The 20,443-nt window shown below is 34.3% G+C and overlaps 2 protein-coding genes across 5 annotated transcripts in view; both read left to right on the top strand.

Moving 5' to 3' along the window:
• Window positions 1-12,625, top strand: part of LOC148167275 (zwei Ig domain protein zig-8-like) — a 161,113-nt gene extending 148,488 nt beyond the window's left edge. For 2 of the 3 annotated variants that reach the window (XM_088047530.1, XM_088047529.1), the window contains 5 exons: window positions 4,857-5,067; window positions 6,178-6,240; window positions 6,478-6,605; window positions 7,377-7,545; window positions 11,173-12,625. In XM_088047530.1, coding sequence (XP_087903656.1) covers window positions 4,857-5,067; window positions 6,178-6,240; window positions 6,478-6,605; window positions 7,377-7,545; window positions 11,173-11,324 — 723 coding nt within the window. In that variant the 3' untranslated portion in view covers window positions 11,325-12,625. The remainder of the gene's footprint in view (window positions 1-4,856; window positions 5,068-6,177; window positions 6,241-6,477; window positions 6,606-7,376; window positions 7,546-11,172) is intronic. The other variant, XM_088047531.1, reaches the window with a different exon arrangement.
• A 2,167-nt stretch (window positions 12,626-14,792) lies between these two features.
• On the top strand, window positions 14,793-20,422 carry mas (trypsin-like serine protease domain-containing protein masquerade). 2 transcript variants are annotated; one of them, XM_088048184.1, is made up of 10 exons: window positions 14,793-15,179; window positions 16,549-16,820; window positions 16,870-16,927; window positions 16,976-17,337; window positions 17,387-17,696; window positions 17,744-17,911; window positions 17,968-18,193; window positions 18,240-18,517; window positions 18,566-18,720; window positions 20,043-20,422. In XM_088048184.1, the coding sequence occupies exons 1-10, from the start codon at window positions 15,089-15,091 to the stop codon at window positions 20,208-20,210; spliced, it is 2,088 nt and encodes a 695-aa protein (XP_087904310.1). In that variant the 5' UTR covers window positions 14,793-15,088; the 3' UTR covers window positions 20,211-20,422. The 2 variants fall into 2 exon arrangements, with proteins under 2 accessions (XP_087904310.1, XP_087904309.1); XM_088048183.1 differs by having other exon boundaries at window positions 14,802-15,179; window positions 17,962-18,193.
• The last annotated feature ends 21 nt before the right edge of the window (window positions 20,423-20,443 follow it).

Here is a 20,443-nt window from a genome sequence, read left to right as displayed (position 1 = left end):
CCTAGTAGATGACAAAATAGTCGAGCTTCACAAAATGCTTTTTTTAATAGTTCTTTAGTTAAAGAGAAACCTTTATTTGGTGGAATTAGTAAGAGGACAGGCAGATAATTTCATTTTCAAGGCTGTGTACGAAAAATTTGATTATTATGATTATACAGCTCCAAGCTGACGTTATTCTGTACAAAATTGGTCACAGTTGAGTGATAAAAAAGCTCAAGAGGAACAGTAAAATCCAGTTCAGGTATAAAAATGTGCCTTTCTATGTTTATGTTTTAATGTTACTTGTGTTTTGCATGCGAAAATGTTATTTATGCACGATTATGTAATTTCAAAGCACGTGGAACCATTTTGAATTCAATTAAAAGTTTTTACCGTACTTTTCAAATCTCACAATTCTCTCTTAAATCGCGTTTTCAATTTTAATAAAATACGATTGAAGCTTAAAAAGTGAAAATTGTTACAGTTACAGTGACTTGAGAATTTAAGCTCGATTTTATTACTCTCTACATTCTCTTTTAAGTGGGCGAGTAGAGTAAGACAATTTATAGAAAATATCAGAAAGTTAGATCTTTTTTATCTGATCGGAAGACTAACAAATTGGAACAATCAACTTGACAAAAGTCTGTTTTACACACTAGAAAACCTATCAGGAAACGATGTGATGTATGATATTATATTTCACTTTGCTCCTTTCCTCAATTTCCTTCGCCTTTCAACTTAATAAAATAATGGGGAGATGATCATTTTTTTACTTCAGATTTCTGTTTTTCATATAGACTAATTTACATTTAGCAAAAGGGGCTTTAAAATTTCGGCGCTGTTATCACGTCGTAGATTTAAATATTTTACTAGCGTTATCGAACTCGAAAAAATTAGGCTGCGTTGCGCCACATGTATAATTTCGTCCATTTCGCGAACACGAGTTGAAAACACCAGCGTTTTGTTAATTTTAATAAATTTTAACTTTATTACTTTCTTTCATGTGTTTCATTTTTAATGTAATTACCATGAAAACTAAAACGAAAAAATGTCACTACACATTTTTAATCCACCGTCTACAGTCATAGCAAAATGTCAGTTTTGGCAACAACTTTTTAATAAAACTTTCATAGGAGTAATTTGTGCCTTTATAAATGCAGCTAACTTAATGCTAAATAGCATGAACATATGAATTTTTCATGATAAGCAAATCACCACAATTATTGTGCAGAATTATGCAATTTTATTTTGAACGCTCACCGCATCGTTATCTCGGATCTTTATCAATTATTGCGTTTTTATTCAAAGGCCATGATTACAGAAATAAGCCGTTGCTATTGTAACTTCATTTTCACATTAATATTCAAAATAAATATGGAATTCAAAAAATAGTTTTATTTGTACGCTTTTGTTCGGAATTTTTAACATAATAATTTGCAATTAGCAATTACTAGAAATGCACCATGTTAATCTATATTTCGGATTGACTGTTTTTTGTGCAGTTCATGTCCATATTTGTTTATTTTCCACGGCGTATACACAAATTTGAAATTAATTAAATGTTGATACATTTGAGTCATAATTAATTTAATAAAATAGCGACAAATATATTTTATTTAGGGTGTAATTTATAATGTTTTGATAGTCAAAAACAGATAAAGTATAAAATCTAGTTTAAATGTGAGATGAGAATAAATGTAGAAAGCAAGATCTGTTAACGGAATTTTCGTGCGTATATTACAGTGCTCCAGATATTAGTAAATTCCAGAAGCCTAAAATTTACATATAGAAAAATCGCTCTAATATTCAAGCTGATGCAGAAATGTTGTACTTTGTTCTCCTTTTAGAGTCGCGTATTTGGTGAAAAGATCGAATATTTTCATCAAACATCGCTTAACTAGAAACCTAATATGTGATAATCTGCTTTTAGGAAACTTGTTAGTAGTAAATCTGAACCAAATTGAAATTTGGGAATGTTAGCCTGATTTCAACTAAACTACGAGCGAAGTTAGTATCTAAGTTAGAATATATTCATACCATCTGACTGAAACACACGCCACGTCGAACTGTGACAGAAAAAAGAACATATCATTCGCATGTTGTTCCCCTTGTCCCATTTTCAGGTTCCTTTTGTTAGTAATTTCAACTCGGAACGAAACAGTTCATTAATTTTATAATTTATCATAGGCTAATGCTTTTTCTTTAAACACGCAACGCCTCAAAAAAATAATGATTCTGCTTCCTACTTTTTCAACACAAATAACCAACCGCGATGACACAGCAAATATGAAACCTTACTTTTCAGAAGTGCAATTTTCTAAGTAAATTATGTTCACCAACTACGCTTCTGAACGCTACCGAACCTGATGATAAGCACTGAAACATCCATGTTTGAAACAATGACTCAAATTTAAAAGGCACACCCACAGAAAGAATTCCGGCGAAGTCTTAATAAGAACACAGATGGATTTATTTCGCTCAGACACAATCTGAAACAAAAGTATTCTCTTCTATATTAAATTTACAATTATAAACTAACAGGATTGCACTGAATTCTAAATGTTGAAAAATATAAAATATAAATCTTACGTAATCGTTTTTAACAGTGATTCCGCTGTTTTAAATTATGAAACTGAAACAGTTTGAGCTAAAATATAAACCATTTCTGCTGGAAAATCTTTTAAAATAGACAATATCTTGTTGGATCCGTTTATATTCTATTTGTGTTTTTGATAAAATAAAATACCTAGTTTACTTGTCTAACTCTATTTAAAATAACTTGATTTCGCCAATGACGCTAAACATTTACGAAATTCAATTCGAACAGTAAAATCAATACTCTCTCTCCTAGATTCCGTGCCATTTTATTTTGACAGGCTAAACTGACAGTTAAAAGTTTTCAAAACAGAGACTTTAGTCGGACTTAATGAGAGATCACCTCTTTCAAATTATTAGTACAATATCTACAACGCGATTTCTGTCCATTGCATAGTAATTTTTAATTAAACATTATTGATCGGCTTTATATATTTAGCTAATCTTACAAACATTAGTCTGTTGCCGTCCCAACTTATAAAACTATAAATGTGTATTTGAAACCAAATTTCTTTGAAAATAGGAATAATAATTGTTCTTCATCTGCTTTGTGATTCTGTTATTCCAAATTGTGGCTCATTTAACCGTTTGGCCTAATTTTCTAATCTCATCTCTGAGTTATCTAAAAAACACAAAAATCTCAAATAAACATAAAAACCATAACTCACTGAGATATTTTTTTTCTAATTTTGTTTTAGTACAATTTCACTTTATAACTTCACTTGAAAGCAATCAAAGTTCTAAATAGTGGGACCAACGTTTTTTTTTAAAGTGGCATTATTAAAAAATAAGTCGCGCTGCCAGAAAAAAGTTGTACTGCTAGAAAAAAGTCGCGCTACTAGAAAATAAAGTCGCACTGTTAGAAAAAAGTCGCACTTACAAAACAAAAAATCGCACTGCTTAAAAATAAAGTCGCACTGCTAGAAAAAAGTCGCCAAAACACCAAATCGAAGACAAAATGTGTTAACACGTCGTATGATAAAGGCACTTTTGCCTCGTGTTTTGTACTAGATTGTTTCTAATTCAGAAAATGAAATGCATTGAAATAATGGTTTTGCCTCATTTTGTTATGTAGGATTTTGACAATATTTATAGACCAACTAATTTTTATGATTTGTAACGTTATTATTGTTTAAAATAATGTACTTTTTATAACTGAATTTGAATAAAATAAATCAAAATTTTAGAACAAAATTCTCTCAAGAAAGAACGCCCACTTAAAGCTAGCCTTTTAATAATAAATAAGTTAAAGGTATAAAATTTACTAACCCAAATAAATTAGATTTTGTCTCGATGAAGAACAATTACGTCTACTGATAAAATGAACTACTTCTGCGTCTAGTTGCATTGCAAAAAGAGCTAATTTGTGTGAATTGTAATCTATGGATGAAAGCGTTAATTTGATATTCATTTATCGCAATTTTGTTCAATTATAGCTTTTTGGTCAATTTACTTCCATTAATTAGTTTTTCATAAAGGTTATTTAGTTTTGATGAGAAATTGAGAACTACACAAAATTTACATTTCTTCTGGTTGTATTTAAAGTTCTTTTTTTTCTGGCAGTGCGATTTTTTTCTGGCAAAGTGACATTTTTCTGGTAATGCTACTTTAAAAAAAAATTAACCCCTATACGCTTCCGTACTTTCGTTTTGTATAAAATGGCCAAAAACTGTAAAGAGAAACTTGACTTTCTGTTCCCCACCTGCCCTACTTTGATTAAACTCGTGTTGCATTTCCATAATCACACACGTTGAAATTCAAACAAAAAGCAGAAACTAGAGTTAATGAAATTTCTTACAATTACGTTTAACCTTGCGTTTAATTGACGTGTCAGCAGCGAGATTGCAGATATCGGTGTAAAAGTGGAAAACAAATTTATTAGCATGAACTAAAAAAAGTTAGTTACAATGTATTATAAGTATAAACTTCAATAATCGTAGGTCACTTTAACACCAACCACGTTGCAAAAATTGTCGGCAGAAATGATGATAAAATAAACTTACATTATGTGTCCCGGCGCATCCACCAAATTTGAACGATACCAAAAACCTGTTCATTATCGAATAAACTAGTGCTTTAAACGTTCTTAAAACACCGGTAATGAAATAATTACAAAAGTGCATTTTGTAAATGACGGTCACGATTATTAAAAGCGTAATAGAGATGTCAGTAGCATTCCCTAATTGAATTTCTTTGCAAAGTAATTTAACTGTTCATCTCTTTATAGATGGAATTTTCCTCGCAAAGTCGTAGTTGATTAAAATAGTTAAATTTGATTTCAGGTTTCGTGGATTCGTCATCGAGATATTCATATTTTAACAGTTGGAAGTTACACGTATACTAGTGACCAAAGATTTCAAGCGAATCATCATCCAGAAACCGACGAATGGACTTTACAAATCAAATGGGCGCAAAAGAGAGACGCTGGAACTTACGAATGTCAAATTAGCACCCAGCCAGTTAGGAGCTATTTTGTTAACCTTAATGTTGTAGGTAAGTATTTTGACACTATTTCTGGTGTACAACAAATCTGTTGTTTATCTAAAGTGCAACAAATTAGTAAAACCGTTCAGACTCTAAGGTGTTACTGACAAGCAGAAAAATCCGACTCTAGCTGGGAATTTGAATTGGACTGGAAATTGATTTTCACCAACAACCATTGCAGCAAAATGCGAATGCAACTTATTAACGCTACAACAAAATTGCGGATTGGAAATCTCTCTAGAATAACAATTTCTCAGAAATTAGCATAAAGCCTCTGGCACTTCTCCGCAAAATCACACTGGTATCGTCACACTCATTTATAATTTCAGAACGAACTTCCAACTTCTTACGACAAATATACCACTTTTTCTTTGATCTTGCTAAGGCTAATTGCCATCGCCATAGAAATCACTCACTATTGAAAAGACAAAAAGAAAATCACTTGGATAAAAATCATAATATTTTTGTCATTTCTTTGCCATTTTCCGCCTTTCAAACGCTGCTTAAAATTACAAAGGGTTTTCACAAGTATTTAATTAAATATATATACAGTCACAGTATTTATCAAATTACAGAGTTAAATCGTAAATTCAACTTTGCCTCAATCCGCATAAACAAAGATTTTCCGCACTGGAGTGTCACAGCTACCTGGTTTACGCTAAAACTGAGCTCGTTAATTTAGATAGCAGAAATAATTATTTTGCACGGTGGTACGAAACGTTAAATTGTATTTCACAAATATTTACTTCATGTCTCGATACCCTCAGTGCAAAAAAACAATTTTACTTAAATTCAACAAAAACTTCCCAAAACGTCATTACAGAAGAGTTGACTGACACATCAAAATGTAATAAATAGAAGTTAATAAGTTGTAAATGTATTATTGAGAAATTTCCTCCTGAAAAGTAAATAAATGGTTGGACTTCCTGATCACGTTATATATAATTGCCGGCACGCAAGTAAATAATTTTTTTATATAATTTTTAACTATAGTTGGTTGTCATTCAATCTTCGTGAATTATCTATCATTTACTTAGACAATGTAAAATCGATTTATTAGAGGAAAAGCCAGGATTGACGTCTCACTTTTTGATGCAGTTTTTTCCTTTCGTTTTTCAGACGACCTCGTCGGCGACGAACCGGCTCGTGATGTTGAGAAAAAATTGAATTACAGTTATCCAGGTGGCAGGTTGTTTATGTATGCCGCTAATTCACTAACATTTTATGAGATTTAGAGTAACGTTTAGATTAACACGTTTTAACCTTATTGACGATTTGAGTTTAAAAATCAATAAACTTAGTTAAGTTATAACTGTAATCAAGCTCAAGTTTTAACTTAGCACGAATCGTAACTACAAATTACCCTTGTAGTTACAGACAAGTAATCTAACTAGTTGTTAATTTCTGTCTTACTTTTAGTTCCTACAGCCCAGATACTTGGAGGGCCGGATTTACATGTTGACAAAGGCAGCACTATCAACTTGACGTGTTCCATTCGATTTAGCCCAGAACCACCGGCGTATATTTTTTGGTACCACCTCGATGATGTAAGTATTTCCATATTTGAATCAAGTTTGAGATTGAGAGTAGATAAAAGTGAAAAATTTCAGAATGCTCATTATAGTCGTTAGGCTATAGAGGCCCGCTACAGTCAGTAGGTAGCAATTTAGATATTTTGCCAGAGTGCACAATAATAAAAATTTATACCCTAATTACGTTAGAGTGGATGTCAAGACCCGACGTAAATTCCAAGTTTGAAATAAGTTTTTATCAGGTTATTCATCAAATAAAAGATTTTAAATTAAAAGCATGGTTTTAGGCAAATGAAATAATGAGGTAATCCGTATCCCTAGAGAGTAATAGACGCTTTAATGAAGCGACAGTAACAGTAACGAAAATTTGCCCACAGTGAAATACGACAGAAAAAGGAAAACGACAAGACGCTGTAAAGAAATATAATTCGCGTTTTATTTAGTTTTTCGGTTCAAATGCAAATTTTCAGAGCTTTACGACATCGGTGAACAAAAGCTTCACATTTCTAGTTGAACCAAAACAGTAAGCTCGGTGCGATTACCTTTTCTATAAAATCATTTAGTGATGTAGTAGAAAAACAAATAAAAATGTGAGCCTCTGCATTCGAGACGTTTTAATAAAGCGGCCATTGGGCCAGTGAAAATTTAGCTCGACAGAAGAAAAGAAAGCTGCAGGAAGCAAATATAATTCGCGTTTCCTGTAGGATTTTCTTCTGTTCAAATGCAAATTTGGTTAGCTGCGCAACGCATCCATCACGTGATCAATAGCGACGCGTTTTGTTTCAGGTGATAAGTTATGACTCGAATAGAGGCGGCGTGAGTGTCATCACTGAGAAAGGGGATGTGACTACAAGCTTCTTGTTAATACAACATGCTGACATTTCAGACTCCGGCAAATATTCTTGCAGTCCGTCTAACGCAGATGTCGCCAGTGTCAGAGTACATGTCTTAAATGGTGAGTTACGAGACAATTTTTTTCATTTTATTTGCAATAAATCCTGGAGGTAAACATTTCTGTAGCTGATTACAATGATTGATTTTCAATTAGTGCAGATTTTGTTGACGGAAAATAGAGAAGAAGCGATGGAAATAGGAACAGTGCAAATTAATTGCTACGTATTTACGTAGACATGTTGTTGGCACCCCTGGTTGGAGAACCTTTTACCATTCAATAATTATGTGAATGAGATGAAATGCTAAAAAATGTTCCTCTTAATCAAGACGAGGGTGCGCTTAAAATAGCAAAAGTTACCACACCTATGTTCTGACCCTTCAACTAATGCACAATAATTTAATCAGAAACTTTACTTCTCTTCTGTATTGTTGTTGAAAAGCTAATTTGTTAGTTTCAATTTAAACCGTTTTAGACGTCAAATCTGACGGAAATGAATTCCTGTTGCTTTGACACTAAATAATTGCCTCATTGTCCATACCGACTTTGATGTCCAATTTGTGTTTTACTTCTTAATTTACAACTTCGCAATCGATATCGATGAGAATCTCTTTATGCATCCCGCATTGCAGCTTGACAACGAATCTATTGAATGTCTTATTTGATCCATTGATCGGAAACTTACTAAATGACCCTACATCCGATGGGTGATAATAATTTATCTGCCCGCATTTCTCTCTTAACACATCAAATATAAAAAACAACACTTTCCCCAGCCACACTCAAAGAACCGTTTTAGATTTATCTTCAAAATCCAACAAAACATTCGCAATTTCACTTTAACTTTATGACTTCAGGACATCCCACAACTTTGTCAATACCTCACTTAAAACACAAAGGACATCGTTACAAATAATTCGTCAAAAAAATACTCCTAATTTTTATTGTCCCAGCGCCTCCACCATTTGTGGTAATTCAGTGGAAAAATCTAACTGACTTTATTCAGCTCCTCCTTGTACACTAAAAGCGAATAAATCTAAACAATCTTTTTTACCAATACATTCAGAGATATCGAATTAAGAAACGCGTAATTAGTGCTTTCTATTACACTGGTAGGCAAAATAAAAGTTAAAACATGTCGTCTTGATAAAAATTGGTATAATCTATGTAATTTTGACTCGAGAACACGGTGGTAAAAACTTATTTCGAAAAACAGTTTAGGCAGTGACGTTAAAGATTTTGGTTTACTTTTGCTTTTTTGTAAATTTTGAATGTGTATCAGCTAAAAAAAATTACCGCTACCCGTTTTTGAGACTATTAAACATTTTTTATATTTAAAATCTTCCAAGTTCTTTTGAATAGAAATAAGTGATTATATTGAGTTTTTATATACATATCTCAAAAACTAGAGGTCCTAGGAAAATTTCAAGATCACCATTGTGTTGAGAATCAAATTACTTAAAAATATCAACTTTTTACACCGACGACAAAAATTGTGTTGACCGGCGTTATTTTTCCATGTCTAAAAATTACATAATATCAGCCAGGAAAATCTGTGTGTAAATGAGCGCACGCTCGAACACAAGCATTAGAAAATCGGTTTTGCTGTTAGATTTATTATTGTGCAATGTTGTTGAAAAGATAACGGACAAATCCCGTGGCAAAACTAAGCTAATCTCTGTTGTTTTATAAACATTCGCCCGTTTCCAAAATCATTTGTGATTGAATCTTCTTCAGTCAGTTTTTTGGCTTATACTAGGCTAAAAAGCTACAAGATTTGCGGATCACGATGAAACATTTTTGGATTATTTGTAGCACGTTGATATATTATATGCAATGGTTAAGTCTAATCCTTTTTGCCGTCAATTGTGAATAAAACAAATTAAAAAACGGTAATCCTCAGTTTGAACAGCGTTGAAATCGTTTGGGAACCGTGATAATCAACGAGGATTATGCAACGTTTTACTGATCGGAAACAATCAATTCATCGGTGATGCCGCATGGCCGCCATTGAAATAAGCCCAGCTTTCTGCTTAATCATCCAATAGTTTGTACTTTCGCCCGTTTCTCAGGATAATAATTATATCCCACTAAGTCAACACGTCTGCTTATTAATTGTTGAATTTTTCTTTCAGTTTGGAAGGACGCCAACAAACTTTTACATTCGCATTAGTTTAAACAAAAGATGTACCTTAACTAAATTACGTCCAAAATTGTGGGGAGATATTCAATTTAAGATTATCCTTAAACCTCATGAAGGGGAGAGCTAATTTTAGCGGCTTTATTTATCCTTTGTTTGGCGGCTTGGAAGAAAAATTGACAAAACATTTAAAGTTACTATCATTACGCTTTTTGCAACTATTTTTCCAAACTCCTTTTATTGTTCGGTTTAGAGAGAAGTTGTGTAGAATTCCTTCTATAAGAGCGAATTGTTATTAAACGTTTAAATTCAGAAACTAGAAACGTTTTATGAACAAACAGCACTAGTTCAGTTAGTAACTAATTTAACGCTACAATAAACATTTCCAAATAATTATTTCCACACCTGAAGCAGGCAGCAATTTCAGTTTATTATTTATTAAAGTGACCTAAATCTAAATCTAATGTCGATGGAAAAAGTTGCATCCGTGCCAGAGTACAGATAATTAAATATTTTATATAATAATTGAAGGCTTTTGTGGTATCCTCCCATGCAAACAATCACTGATTTATTCATGATTTTTTAATTATTAGTGTGATTGTAATTTGAGTTCAATAAAGGAATCGATTTGTCTTTGAAGCCCATAATTGTTGTGGCTGGGTCAGGGGACTAGAAAATGAATATTTTATCCTTTCGACAAAGCGAATTTTTTTTTTATAAATAGAGATGAGTAGAGTAATTGAACGAGCAAACAAAAAGACCGCTCCTAAATTTACAATTCACAGTAAAGACGATATCTCTGATAGTAATGAATGCATAATTTCAATTTCAGATTAATTAATTAGTCTTGAATGGAAACAAACTGTAATTAATCGATAAGCGAGCACAAGAATCATAAATCAAGTAAAGTGGCGCATCGAAAATTGGAAATTGTTTTGCCAACTAGGAAAACAAGTGCCATTTGATTTAAACGATCTCATGTTCTTTTGGTTTCATATAAATTCTAAATTAAAGTCTGGAGCAAAGGAGCAAATGTAGAGTTAATAAAAGCTAACACACCTGAAACAAAATTTATAGGATTTGCTTAATATATTCGAGTGAGTCATTCTTTAATTCTGATCGAAATTACTATGCATACTCGTATAAGCGGCAGGCAACCAATCAAACGCGGTTGGTTTCTCTTTCTTGCATATCATAAATGTCAAATGCATGTGGTGCCCTTTATGGCCCTCCTTCAATATTCTTATAATTTCGACACTGCTATTACAGTCGGCGATATTAAAAATGTCATACTCGTTAATTTTCTGCACACTGAGAATCTATAAAATCAACAGTTTTCATTGCAATAAAGTTATTCAGTATGAGGAAAAGCCAGTAATTTCCGCAGAGCGTGACTAAAGACCATTATCTATTAACTATTGTGTAAGTAGCTAAAAGAGATAGTTTATCAATGAAATCTCGAAACATTCAGATTCGTGCAGATAATAGATTTGATGGGATTTGTATTATTTGTTTAACCATTGTGGTGAAAAAAAATGAGTTTGTTTCAGGTGAAAGACCAGCCGCTATGCAAACTGGATCAGCAGGACTATCAAACAGTTCTTTGAACATCCTCGCCTTGATGATCATTTCGTACATTTATTCCGCAATTTATTTAAGCCTTCAACTGGAGGCAAAAGAAACAGTCGTTGTTTCAAGGTAGCCATTTTATCAAGATGTCAATTTGTATATAAATTAAATAAAAGCAAAAATTTTCAACGACTTATACCACAAAAAAAAATGAAAAAAAATCCAAATCATTGTACAGAACATTAAATTTATTCATGTGTTTCAAATTTCTGTGTTCTAGAATTGCGTTGTGTGCTTTTTCTTTTGCGTTATCCTCAAAAACAAAATATTTTATTAGAAAGGTGTTTTAATTTCAGTTGTTTACAATTGCCGTTTGAGTATCTGAACAACTATAAACGATGTAGATGTTTTTCGTGTTGCATAACTATTTGGATAATATAAAGTGTCGGGATAAGAACCAAAATTGAAACACGTAAGTTATTGAATGTTGGTTGTTATTTTAAAATTAACCAGATAGTGTAAATACGAACATTTTGAATTTGTTTAGTGACTAGTTGTATTAAGAATAGAAAAATAAGAATGGTTTTATCGGGGAAGTTGTGTGAGATCGAAAATAGTAACTTCCCCCTGCAAGTGAAATATATTTTATTCGTTGTTGACATGCAAACTGTAACTTTGTATTAGGAAATGAAGACTTGATTGAACAGAACATAGTGAGAAAAAGTTTCAGTGACATTCTCCATGGCGTTTAAAGTGTTTAAAATGGTGTATAATTAAGAATAAAGTAGAAACATTCATTGTTATCACCTCTTAAGTTGTATCCTTCGGGAAAAATTGAATTTTGGTCCAATAACCACATTGTAAATTTATAAATATATTAACGGATTATTAATTTCGCTTCAACAGGGTATATAAATAATTTCGTTTGTTTTTAACATGTCTATAACTTTGTAATTATTCATACAATGTAGATTAAAAGTTTTGTTGATGGTGAAATAAATGTCCAAGTGGCATTTTCGTTTAATTAATTCAATGATTTTCCAGTCGCAAGCCATTGCAACAACTTCCAATTTGGAACAATGTAAATTACTGTAAATATTGTAGGTAGTTTAAACGTAAGCCACTGCTGTGTATAAAATACAGAGGCGGCGCTAGACCTTTTTGTATTTTTTCTATTTCCTTGTAACAAAATCGTGCAGAGATGCCGATTTTTTCCAAATTTGCTAGCGACGTCATTGTAATCGAATACAATGAAAATCAGTAAAGCAGGTTACTAACATAGGGTAATTAGATCTCTTTGTTTTACTGTTCTAAATGTATTCAAATTACAGAGTACCTATATCGACAATTCATTATCTCAAAATAAAATGTGTAGTGTGTAATTTATATTACTGTAAAGTTTATTGATAAATAAACATCCATTTTAAAAAAAAACATTTTGAGATGTCTGTTTCCTTTTCTCGACTTCACTATGTACTAGTTATGAAGTCTATAACTAAACTTTTATATAAGTAAATGAAACATTCGGCTCTGACACGGTAGATATTGTTCCAGGCATTATTCAGGAGGAGAGAAGCCAAGTGCTTACCGCTCTTATCGAAAGCTATAAATATCGAGCTTCGAGCTTCCAGAATTTACATTGCAATATCCACTTGCTATCAGATCATCCGAGTATTCGTTCAAAACCACTAAAATTTCCTATTATTTCTTAATCTCGGTCAATTAGAATAACTAAAGAAAGCCATTAAACACAACAACGTATGCGTAACGCTTACAATACTATACATCTTATGTGGGTTATTCCAATGATGCAGGCTAGTTACAATATTTACAAATCAATTAACACTAACAACCACTTTCTGCCAATTTCTTTCGTCGAACTAGACTGATAGCTATAAATCCCATGATCCAATTGACATCTTTCGAAATTAACTCTTCCTTTTACTTTCATGTTTTGCGCTTAACGAAACATTTCAATTTCACAGGATCAGTTATCGCCTTTGAAACCGCGTTCACAAAACTGCACCACCTTAAGCTGCACTATTTATGCTGCATACAACAGTATTACTTTTATCTGGATTCTGCTGTGCACTCACTCGAAATCTTTACATCCGCCATATTTTGTTTTGACCGAAGAAAAACAATTTTACAAATTGAATCAGACACTGGCTTCAGAACGTTTGTTTGGCAGTTCTGCAATCTGCTGAGAACCGAACTTTTTATGCAAGTAAATATAATACACAAATTTCGACGAGTGTAAAAAAATCAACCAGTATATTTAAATTTTATTTATCATAATAGTACGCGTTTTAACTGTTATTAACAGTTCCCTTAAACAGCCCGTATATGTTACAGCGACCCAGTTAAGCACATTTATTAGGGCACTAAAAACTAGATCATGATTTGAATGAACTTGCACATGAGCACTAACAAACTTTACATCCATTTTATCATCTATAAAATTTTCGGTTAAAGCGGCTTGTCGACAACAGTTATATCATCAACTAGTAACAATGTCGGTCAATTTATTCTGACAAAATTTAATTTTTTAACTCTCCTATTTCAGTCAGTGAACACCGGGAATAGATATTCAGCTACGAATAAAAGTGAAAAATAAAGTGTGTCCGAAAGAAAAAAATACTAGTTATAAAACAGATTACATCAAATATAAAAACGGATAAAACTTCTAATTTGATGTTCCTGTCTGTCAATATGTTTGGAAACGTAAATTACGTATTTGATACGTGATTTGATATTTTGATAAAATTTAGCATCAACGCTCTACTGTACACTTTGTAACTAAGCCAACGAACATGACAATGATGTAAGCTTGACAAGGAAAAATCTAACACACGACTTAACTTGACATTAGCATTATGTTGGCATTATCCCATCTTTGTAGTTTGAAAATGATTCGGGTCATTATACATTCTGGTGGCTTTAAGTTTGAAACTTTGCAAAGCTGCAAGAGTTTTGATTTTGATAAATTTTTGTGAGTAATCCAAATTGATGCAAACAATGTTGAAATGAAAACTGTAAATAATGGAATAGTTGAACCGACCCAGGAAGAACGCCGCTGAAGACAACAAAAAGTACATGTTTTCTTTCTGTAGGTATAAATGTTTCTGCTTTGTGGTTTCGTATGTATTATGTTCATTTGTAGAAATTTCGAAAAAAGCGTGATTATGTAAATCGAGTGTCTAGATGAAAGAAATGTTAATAAATAGATAATAAGGAATTGCTATGAGGCAGAGTATGAGGTCGAAGCGAGCGTTTTTGTGGAATACATTGAAATAATTTGACCGTTTGGAATATAAAACAAGTTCGAATGAAGGAGTGGAAGCGAAATCAAAGCCGATGACAAATTTACTTGTAACGGTAAATTTAAAAAGAAATCTGCATATCAGAGTCTGAAATCTGGTGATTTAACCGGTAATTTCTTTGGCGACAATGTGCCTTTGCCAAGACGCCGACGGCCGCGGAGAGGAAGATCAGTGGGAACAACGCGAACATGTTCCAAAGAGGCAGAAGAGGTCGAAGGCGCAAGTAATGGCGAGATGTAGGAGTCAAGTATATGTTGAGGTAAGAAACGCAAGGTAACGTAGAGGTCGTTGACCATCATCGATATATAGTCAAGGCCAGGCCCTCGTTCTGGGCAAAGCAACGGATAACTGTGCACTCTGGCAGTCAGCATACGAATGGCCGAGTAAAACCAAGAAGTGCTGCGCCGAGGAGCCTTGAACCAATACAGAAGGCATCCGCAACGGTAAATTCTGGAAGCGATTCCGTATTGCACACAAGTTACTTGCGCATATGAATGAAACAGTCGCGGCTTTCTGTAGCCAAACGATGCGCTCGTGTTGACTGTGAGTGTCGGGGCAAATTTGGAGCGCTAAAATGTTTCGGACCACCAGATTTGCTCTTGTGCTTTTGTGTAGTGCACTCGCAGGAGCTCAAGAGGACTCCCTTGCAGGAAGCTTTCTTTCAGGTATGTCACCCCAATTGCTGCCCTCGACGTCAGTGTCAACGGTACCTCCGTTTACCGTTAGTCATAGTAAATTCCCCCCAAAATATGCGCAACAGCCCGCATAACCACCCCCAATTATCACAAGCTCCTAACTGTATTTCCATTACAAATATTCCCTCATCATTTTCATTTTTATCGTGCGAGAGCTTATTTTATCTACAATTCCAGTTTTGTTTTATAGCCGCGCAGGAGAACATAAGTGAAAAATCGTGTCGACTGGCCTGAGATAAACACAAGAACAAGACGCTAGAAAATGCACACGTTAAATGAAATTAATTGTACCGTTACCATTGAAAGTACACTTTGTTCCCATAAAGTCCGCGTAACTAGAAAAACTTGCCGCTTTCTAGGGTGAATTCTACAATGAGTCAACTGATATATCAATAACGCAAAAATATGACTAACTTGTTCCAAATAGCAAAGTTATTAATTCCTCGATACGACCTACGTGTTATCCCCGAAAACTTTCAATGATTTATAACGTTCAAACTTTTATCGATAATTTTTTCGTTTCACAAAGCTTTAAATGTTTTAATAACAATCCTTTCCAGAGTGACACTCGGGTTGTAAATACCAAGGCCGGATATTAAAGGAAATTTATAGCCCTCAGAGAATTACATAGAGACAAGATAATTGTTCTAAATATTCTGTCAAAACATATTTTAACGGAGCCATAAATTTACATTCTCTTTTATTTACGCGCCTTTACGGCAATACCAATGCAAATATCCACATTATTCGTTATTCTGCAAATACTTGATCGTTCCACGTAAGAACGGCATAAAATATGATTAAGCACACAAAGTTAATAACCTGAAGATAATATTCGACAGCTCTTAAACCCAGAATTTATACGCATTCCCACCCCCAATAATTTCATTTATTTTAAACATACTAAAAGCGAGTTTTTTCATTTATAATCCAGAAATCTCTAAATCGCGGTGACAATACAATTTTTTATCTATTATTCCACTTCATTGTTCCACGTACAGTTAAGATTCCCAAAATTAATAACATTAATTTTACTCTTCGCGTCGAAAAGAGACAGACTGTTCACGAGCACTGTCCAACTCCATAAAATTGAAAAATGGACCTTTTATAGTTTTATCAAAACCACAATTTATATCCATTACCAATGTCACTCCTTACGATAACTGAAGACCGTCCCAACTTTAATAAAATGTAAAATAAAACAAGAATGAATGAAGCTCTACGCGGTTGAACAGGAAAATCGGCGTTCCACAACCGTTAAAATAATATAATACAAATTCACTATGATCGTTAAACCGGTTTAGAAGTAAAAAATGATTTTAAGATGGTATTTTCTTAGGACTGTTGGATACAATCACCAGCACTGCTGACGTTAAAGACTGTCCAGGAGTGTGTGTTCATGCTCTAGCAACGATAATATGTTACGACGTGTTAGAAGACGTCGTATGTCCATCATCTTCTATGAAATGTTGCGTGGAACCTCCTGCACCCAACGCTACTGAAAAAGTACCACAGAATGTTTCAACTTCCGTTCAAACGACCACTACGACAACAGAACGGACGACAACGGCAACCACGACGATTGAAACAACAACGAGCACCTCCAATCAGGCAAGCTCCCAACTCGCTCTTTCAAATCTTCCTAATCTTGTCTTTCCAGATAGCTTCTGAAGATAAGATCAAACGGAAGAATTCGAGCGAAATTGGGGAAGAACCTGGTGAGTCTAAGTGTTAACTCTGGACGAGTTACTAGTTATGATTTTTAGCGTCAACGAAAGCTTGTCCTGGCGTTTGCGTCGCTGAACGAATAGCTGATTATTGTGAGGCTATTTTAACGACTGATGACCTGTGTAAACCGAGCTTGAAATGTTGCGTATCAAGCGATGCTTTCGGAGATAAAATCCCGCCAAACTTGATCATACCAAACAAAACGAAAACTAACTACACAAGAACGGAAATCCGAACCACTACAACAAAACCAGTGAGTCTGGAAAAACAAAGTCCTTCACTGAAACCGCCACTTAAACCATGTAAAGGAGAATGTGTCAGCGGCTTGTTCGCACTTTTCTGCGATGACATAGACTCGGAGGCCGAGTGTCCTTCTGAAGGAAGCTGTTGCATCACTGCGGTGAGTAGCGAGATATAATTAAAAACGAACGAAACTACTCTTTTATTAGCCTAGCGAAGAAACTATAACAACGACGAGTCCAAGACCTACAACTCCCGACCCCGGCCCTCGATGTCCCGGCTTTTGTCTACTTAACATCATGGCGGCATTCTGTGAAAGGCCTTCGGTTCTCATACCACACACGTCAAATTGCAAAAGAGGTTCCGTATGTTGTGACAACACTAGAGCTGCAGTTACTGTGTCAAAGCCAAAACCACGGCCGCATCAACCGCCTGTAACTACAACCACCACAACGGCTGATCCCAGAAGTGAGTGTCCTGGATCGTGCATAGTGTCGTATCTCAGTTTCACCTGTTTTCGTAAGTATCGGTGAGGTCAGTGACAAGATTCTAATTGGATAGTGCAGGAAACGCGGAAATGACGGAACTCTTCAAGTGTCGAAAATCAGGAACAAAGTGTTGTGCCCCGAAATCACTAATCAAAGAAGCGTTAGGCCAGAAAGAAGACTCCGGGAATCTGAGCACTCAAACTACGATTGACCACACCACGGCTATGGCTCCTGATACAGCACAAAGTAGTCATATAGCAATCTGTCCTTCCACGGTTCATATTTTAAACTTGTAGCTTTAGAGCCTACGAAAGCTATATCAACAACGTCGAAACCTCCGATGTACAGTAAATACGTCTGTGGAGTTAAAGGCACCTCAAGAACTGGTAGAGTGGTCGGAGGTGAAGATGGTGAGCAAGCTGAATGGTGTTGGCAAGTTGCTTTAATTAATTCTCTCAATCAGTACTTATGTGGAGCGGCTTTAATCGGAACGCAGTGGGTTTTAACTGCCGCTCACTGCGTCACCAAGTATGTATCCCATACTCTTCAACGATAAACTAATTCGTTTTCCCAGTATTGTTAGATCAGGAGATGCAATCTACGTCCGAGTGGGCGACCATGACCTGACTCGAAAATACGGCAGTCCAGGAGCGCAAACACTCAGAGTCGCAACTACATATATCCATCATAATCATAACAGTCAGACTTTAGATAACGATATCGCTCTTCTTAAACTCCACGGACAAGCAGAGCTCAAAGAAGGAGTTTGTTTGGTTTGTTTGCCGGCCAGAGGTGTCAGTCACGCGGCCGGAAAAAGATGTACAGTTACAGGATACGGTTATATGGGAGAAGGTATTTACTTCGTTTACTTACAACAAACCTCTAAATTTCTTCTTTTAGCTGGACCTATTCCATTACGAGTTAGAGAGGCGGAAATTCCCATCGTGAGCGATGCGGAATGTATTCGAAAAGTTAATGCAGTCACGGAAAAAATATTCATATTACCGGCAAGCAGCTTCTGCGCGGGCGGAGAAGAAGGCAACGACGCATGTCAGGTACCAATCAAAACAAGTCATTTTACATACAAACGCGTCCCATCAATCTGCTTTAAAAAAATTATTTCATTCACAACTCAAAATTTGCTAACCAAATATTCTACAAGAACGGCCTGAAATACAGCACATCCTTGATTATTGGTGCACGGATAATCAATTGTTAAAAAAACAAACGTTCAAGGCAAAAACTGTATTTGGAACATTTTTTTAATTAAAAATATACAGGGTGTTATGTAACTAAAGCACTCAACCTGGAGAAAGAATCAGATTGCTTACAGAAAAACTTCTAAGTGAAAATTTTCTGTTTTTCGCTTTTCTTATAAAAATTTTAAATTTTTATTTTCCATTAAATTCTTGACATTATGTTAAAGTGACTTGTGTTCGTTTTTCCGCCAATCAATTGTTAAATTAGTGTAAACCGACCCGTACGGTAGGTTTTTAATCGAAATTAAGCCGAAATCCCGCAACTAACTTGATAAATGCTAACATTTGATTGGCGGAAAAACGATCACAAGTCACTTTAAAATGATTTTTAAAACATTTGATTGGACCCTAAGGTTGACCAATCAAAGCTCAAAAAATTATTAAAGACCCGACTGACAACATGGTTGGGTTATGACATGACAAAAACGAGAGTGGCAAACATCTGACACACTTGACATGATTAGTCAGTGGCGGCACGAATGTACTTGAAACTGAATATTTCATTGTTCATAATAATAAATCATATACAAAATTATTAAAACATTCAAACTGTCTTTTGTTCCAATCTCAGCAAAGATATAAACGCCGCAACAAGAAATGATTTACTGTTATCTCAGGATAATTACGAAATTGTTCAGCACAACTTGACACATACCTGTCGACGTACGCCTATGTCACAAAATGTCAGGTGTGACATGTGTGACATTTTGTTCCACGAAATTAGTTGATTTTTAAAATTTTACAAATATCCAAACTGAGTCCTGATTGATAACTTTTATGTTTTTTGAATGCTTACAAGAAGCGCTGCAGAAAAAAAAATCTTCGAGATGTCAACTGCTACTTCATCTTTACAATATCAATTCCAAATTTTGAAAGAAATTTAAACAATTAACTTCATCTGACATTTCTCTGCTTTTAAATGTCACTAAACTGTACCTATCGTTACTTACGAACTTCAAAATTTTAAGTTTTCTTATATGGAAGCAAAAATACGAAATAGAAGGCTCACGATTTGTGTACAGTCCTATGATGCACGGATAATCGAGGTTCTACTGTAAATGAATGCGATGATTCGATACTGTTTAAATGTGTACCTATCTAATTCTGATAAATTCCAGGGTGATGGTGGTGGGCCGTTGGTATGCCAAGACGACGGCTTCTACGAACTCGCTGGTCTAGTGTCATGGGGATTCGGTTGTGGTCGCGTCGATGTTCCAGGTGTATACGTAAAAGTTTCATCATTTATTGGTTGGATTAATCAAATAATTAGTGTTAATAACCTTTAGTAGATTGTTCAAAGGCCAAACAAGAAACAAGCTTCAAATGACTATTTATTCTGTCTGATTTTCATTTCAAATGTAAATATTTATTGACAAAAATATCTTAAATTGTTACCAAATAAGTACTAACATAAATAACTGTTCTTAGGAGAAATATATCCACTTATCAAGATGGATGCATTTTGTAACATAAGACAATAAAGTTCTTTTAAAAATTATTGATAATTTAAATACATTTA

The sequence above is a fragment of the Gnatocerus cornutus genome, chromosome 10, assembly GCF_029298725.1.
Source record: "Gnatocerus cornutus isolate USDA-ARS CGAHR chromosome 10, icGnaCorn1.1, whole genome shotgun sequence".
Classification (NCBI taxonomy): Eukaryota; Metazoa; Arthropoda; class Insecta; order Coleoptera; family Tenebrionidae; genus Gnatocerus; species Gnatocerus cornutus.
The sequence above is the reverse complement of the archived record's forward strand: the minus strand, read 5'-3'. Positions and strand labels throughout refer to the sequence as shown.

What these genes read in the sequence shown, in the direction of transcription:
- mas (XM_088048183.1), top strand. Translation starts at nt 15,089, where the DNA reads ATGTTTCGGACCACCAGATTTGCTCTTGTGCTTTTGTGTAGTGCACTC. An exon ending in CAACGAGCACCTCCAATCAG is followed by an intron (nt 16,821 to 16,869) that starts GCAAGCTCCCAA and finishes TTGTCTTTCCAG; the next exon opens with ATAGCTTCTGAAGATAAGAT. An exon ending in GCCGCTCACTGCGTCACCAA is followed by an intron (nt 18,194 to 18,239) that starts GTATGTATCCCA and finishes TCGTTTTCCCAG; the next exon opens with TATTGTTAGATCAGGAGATG.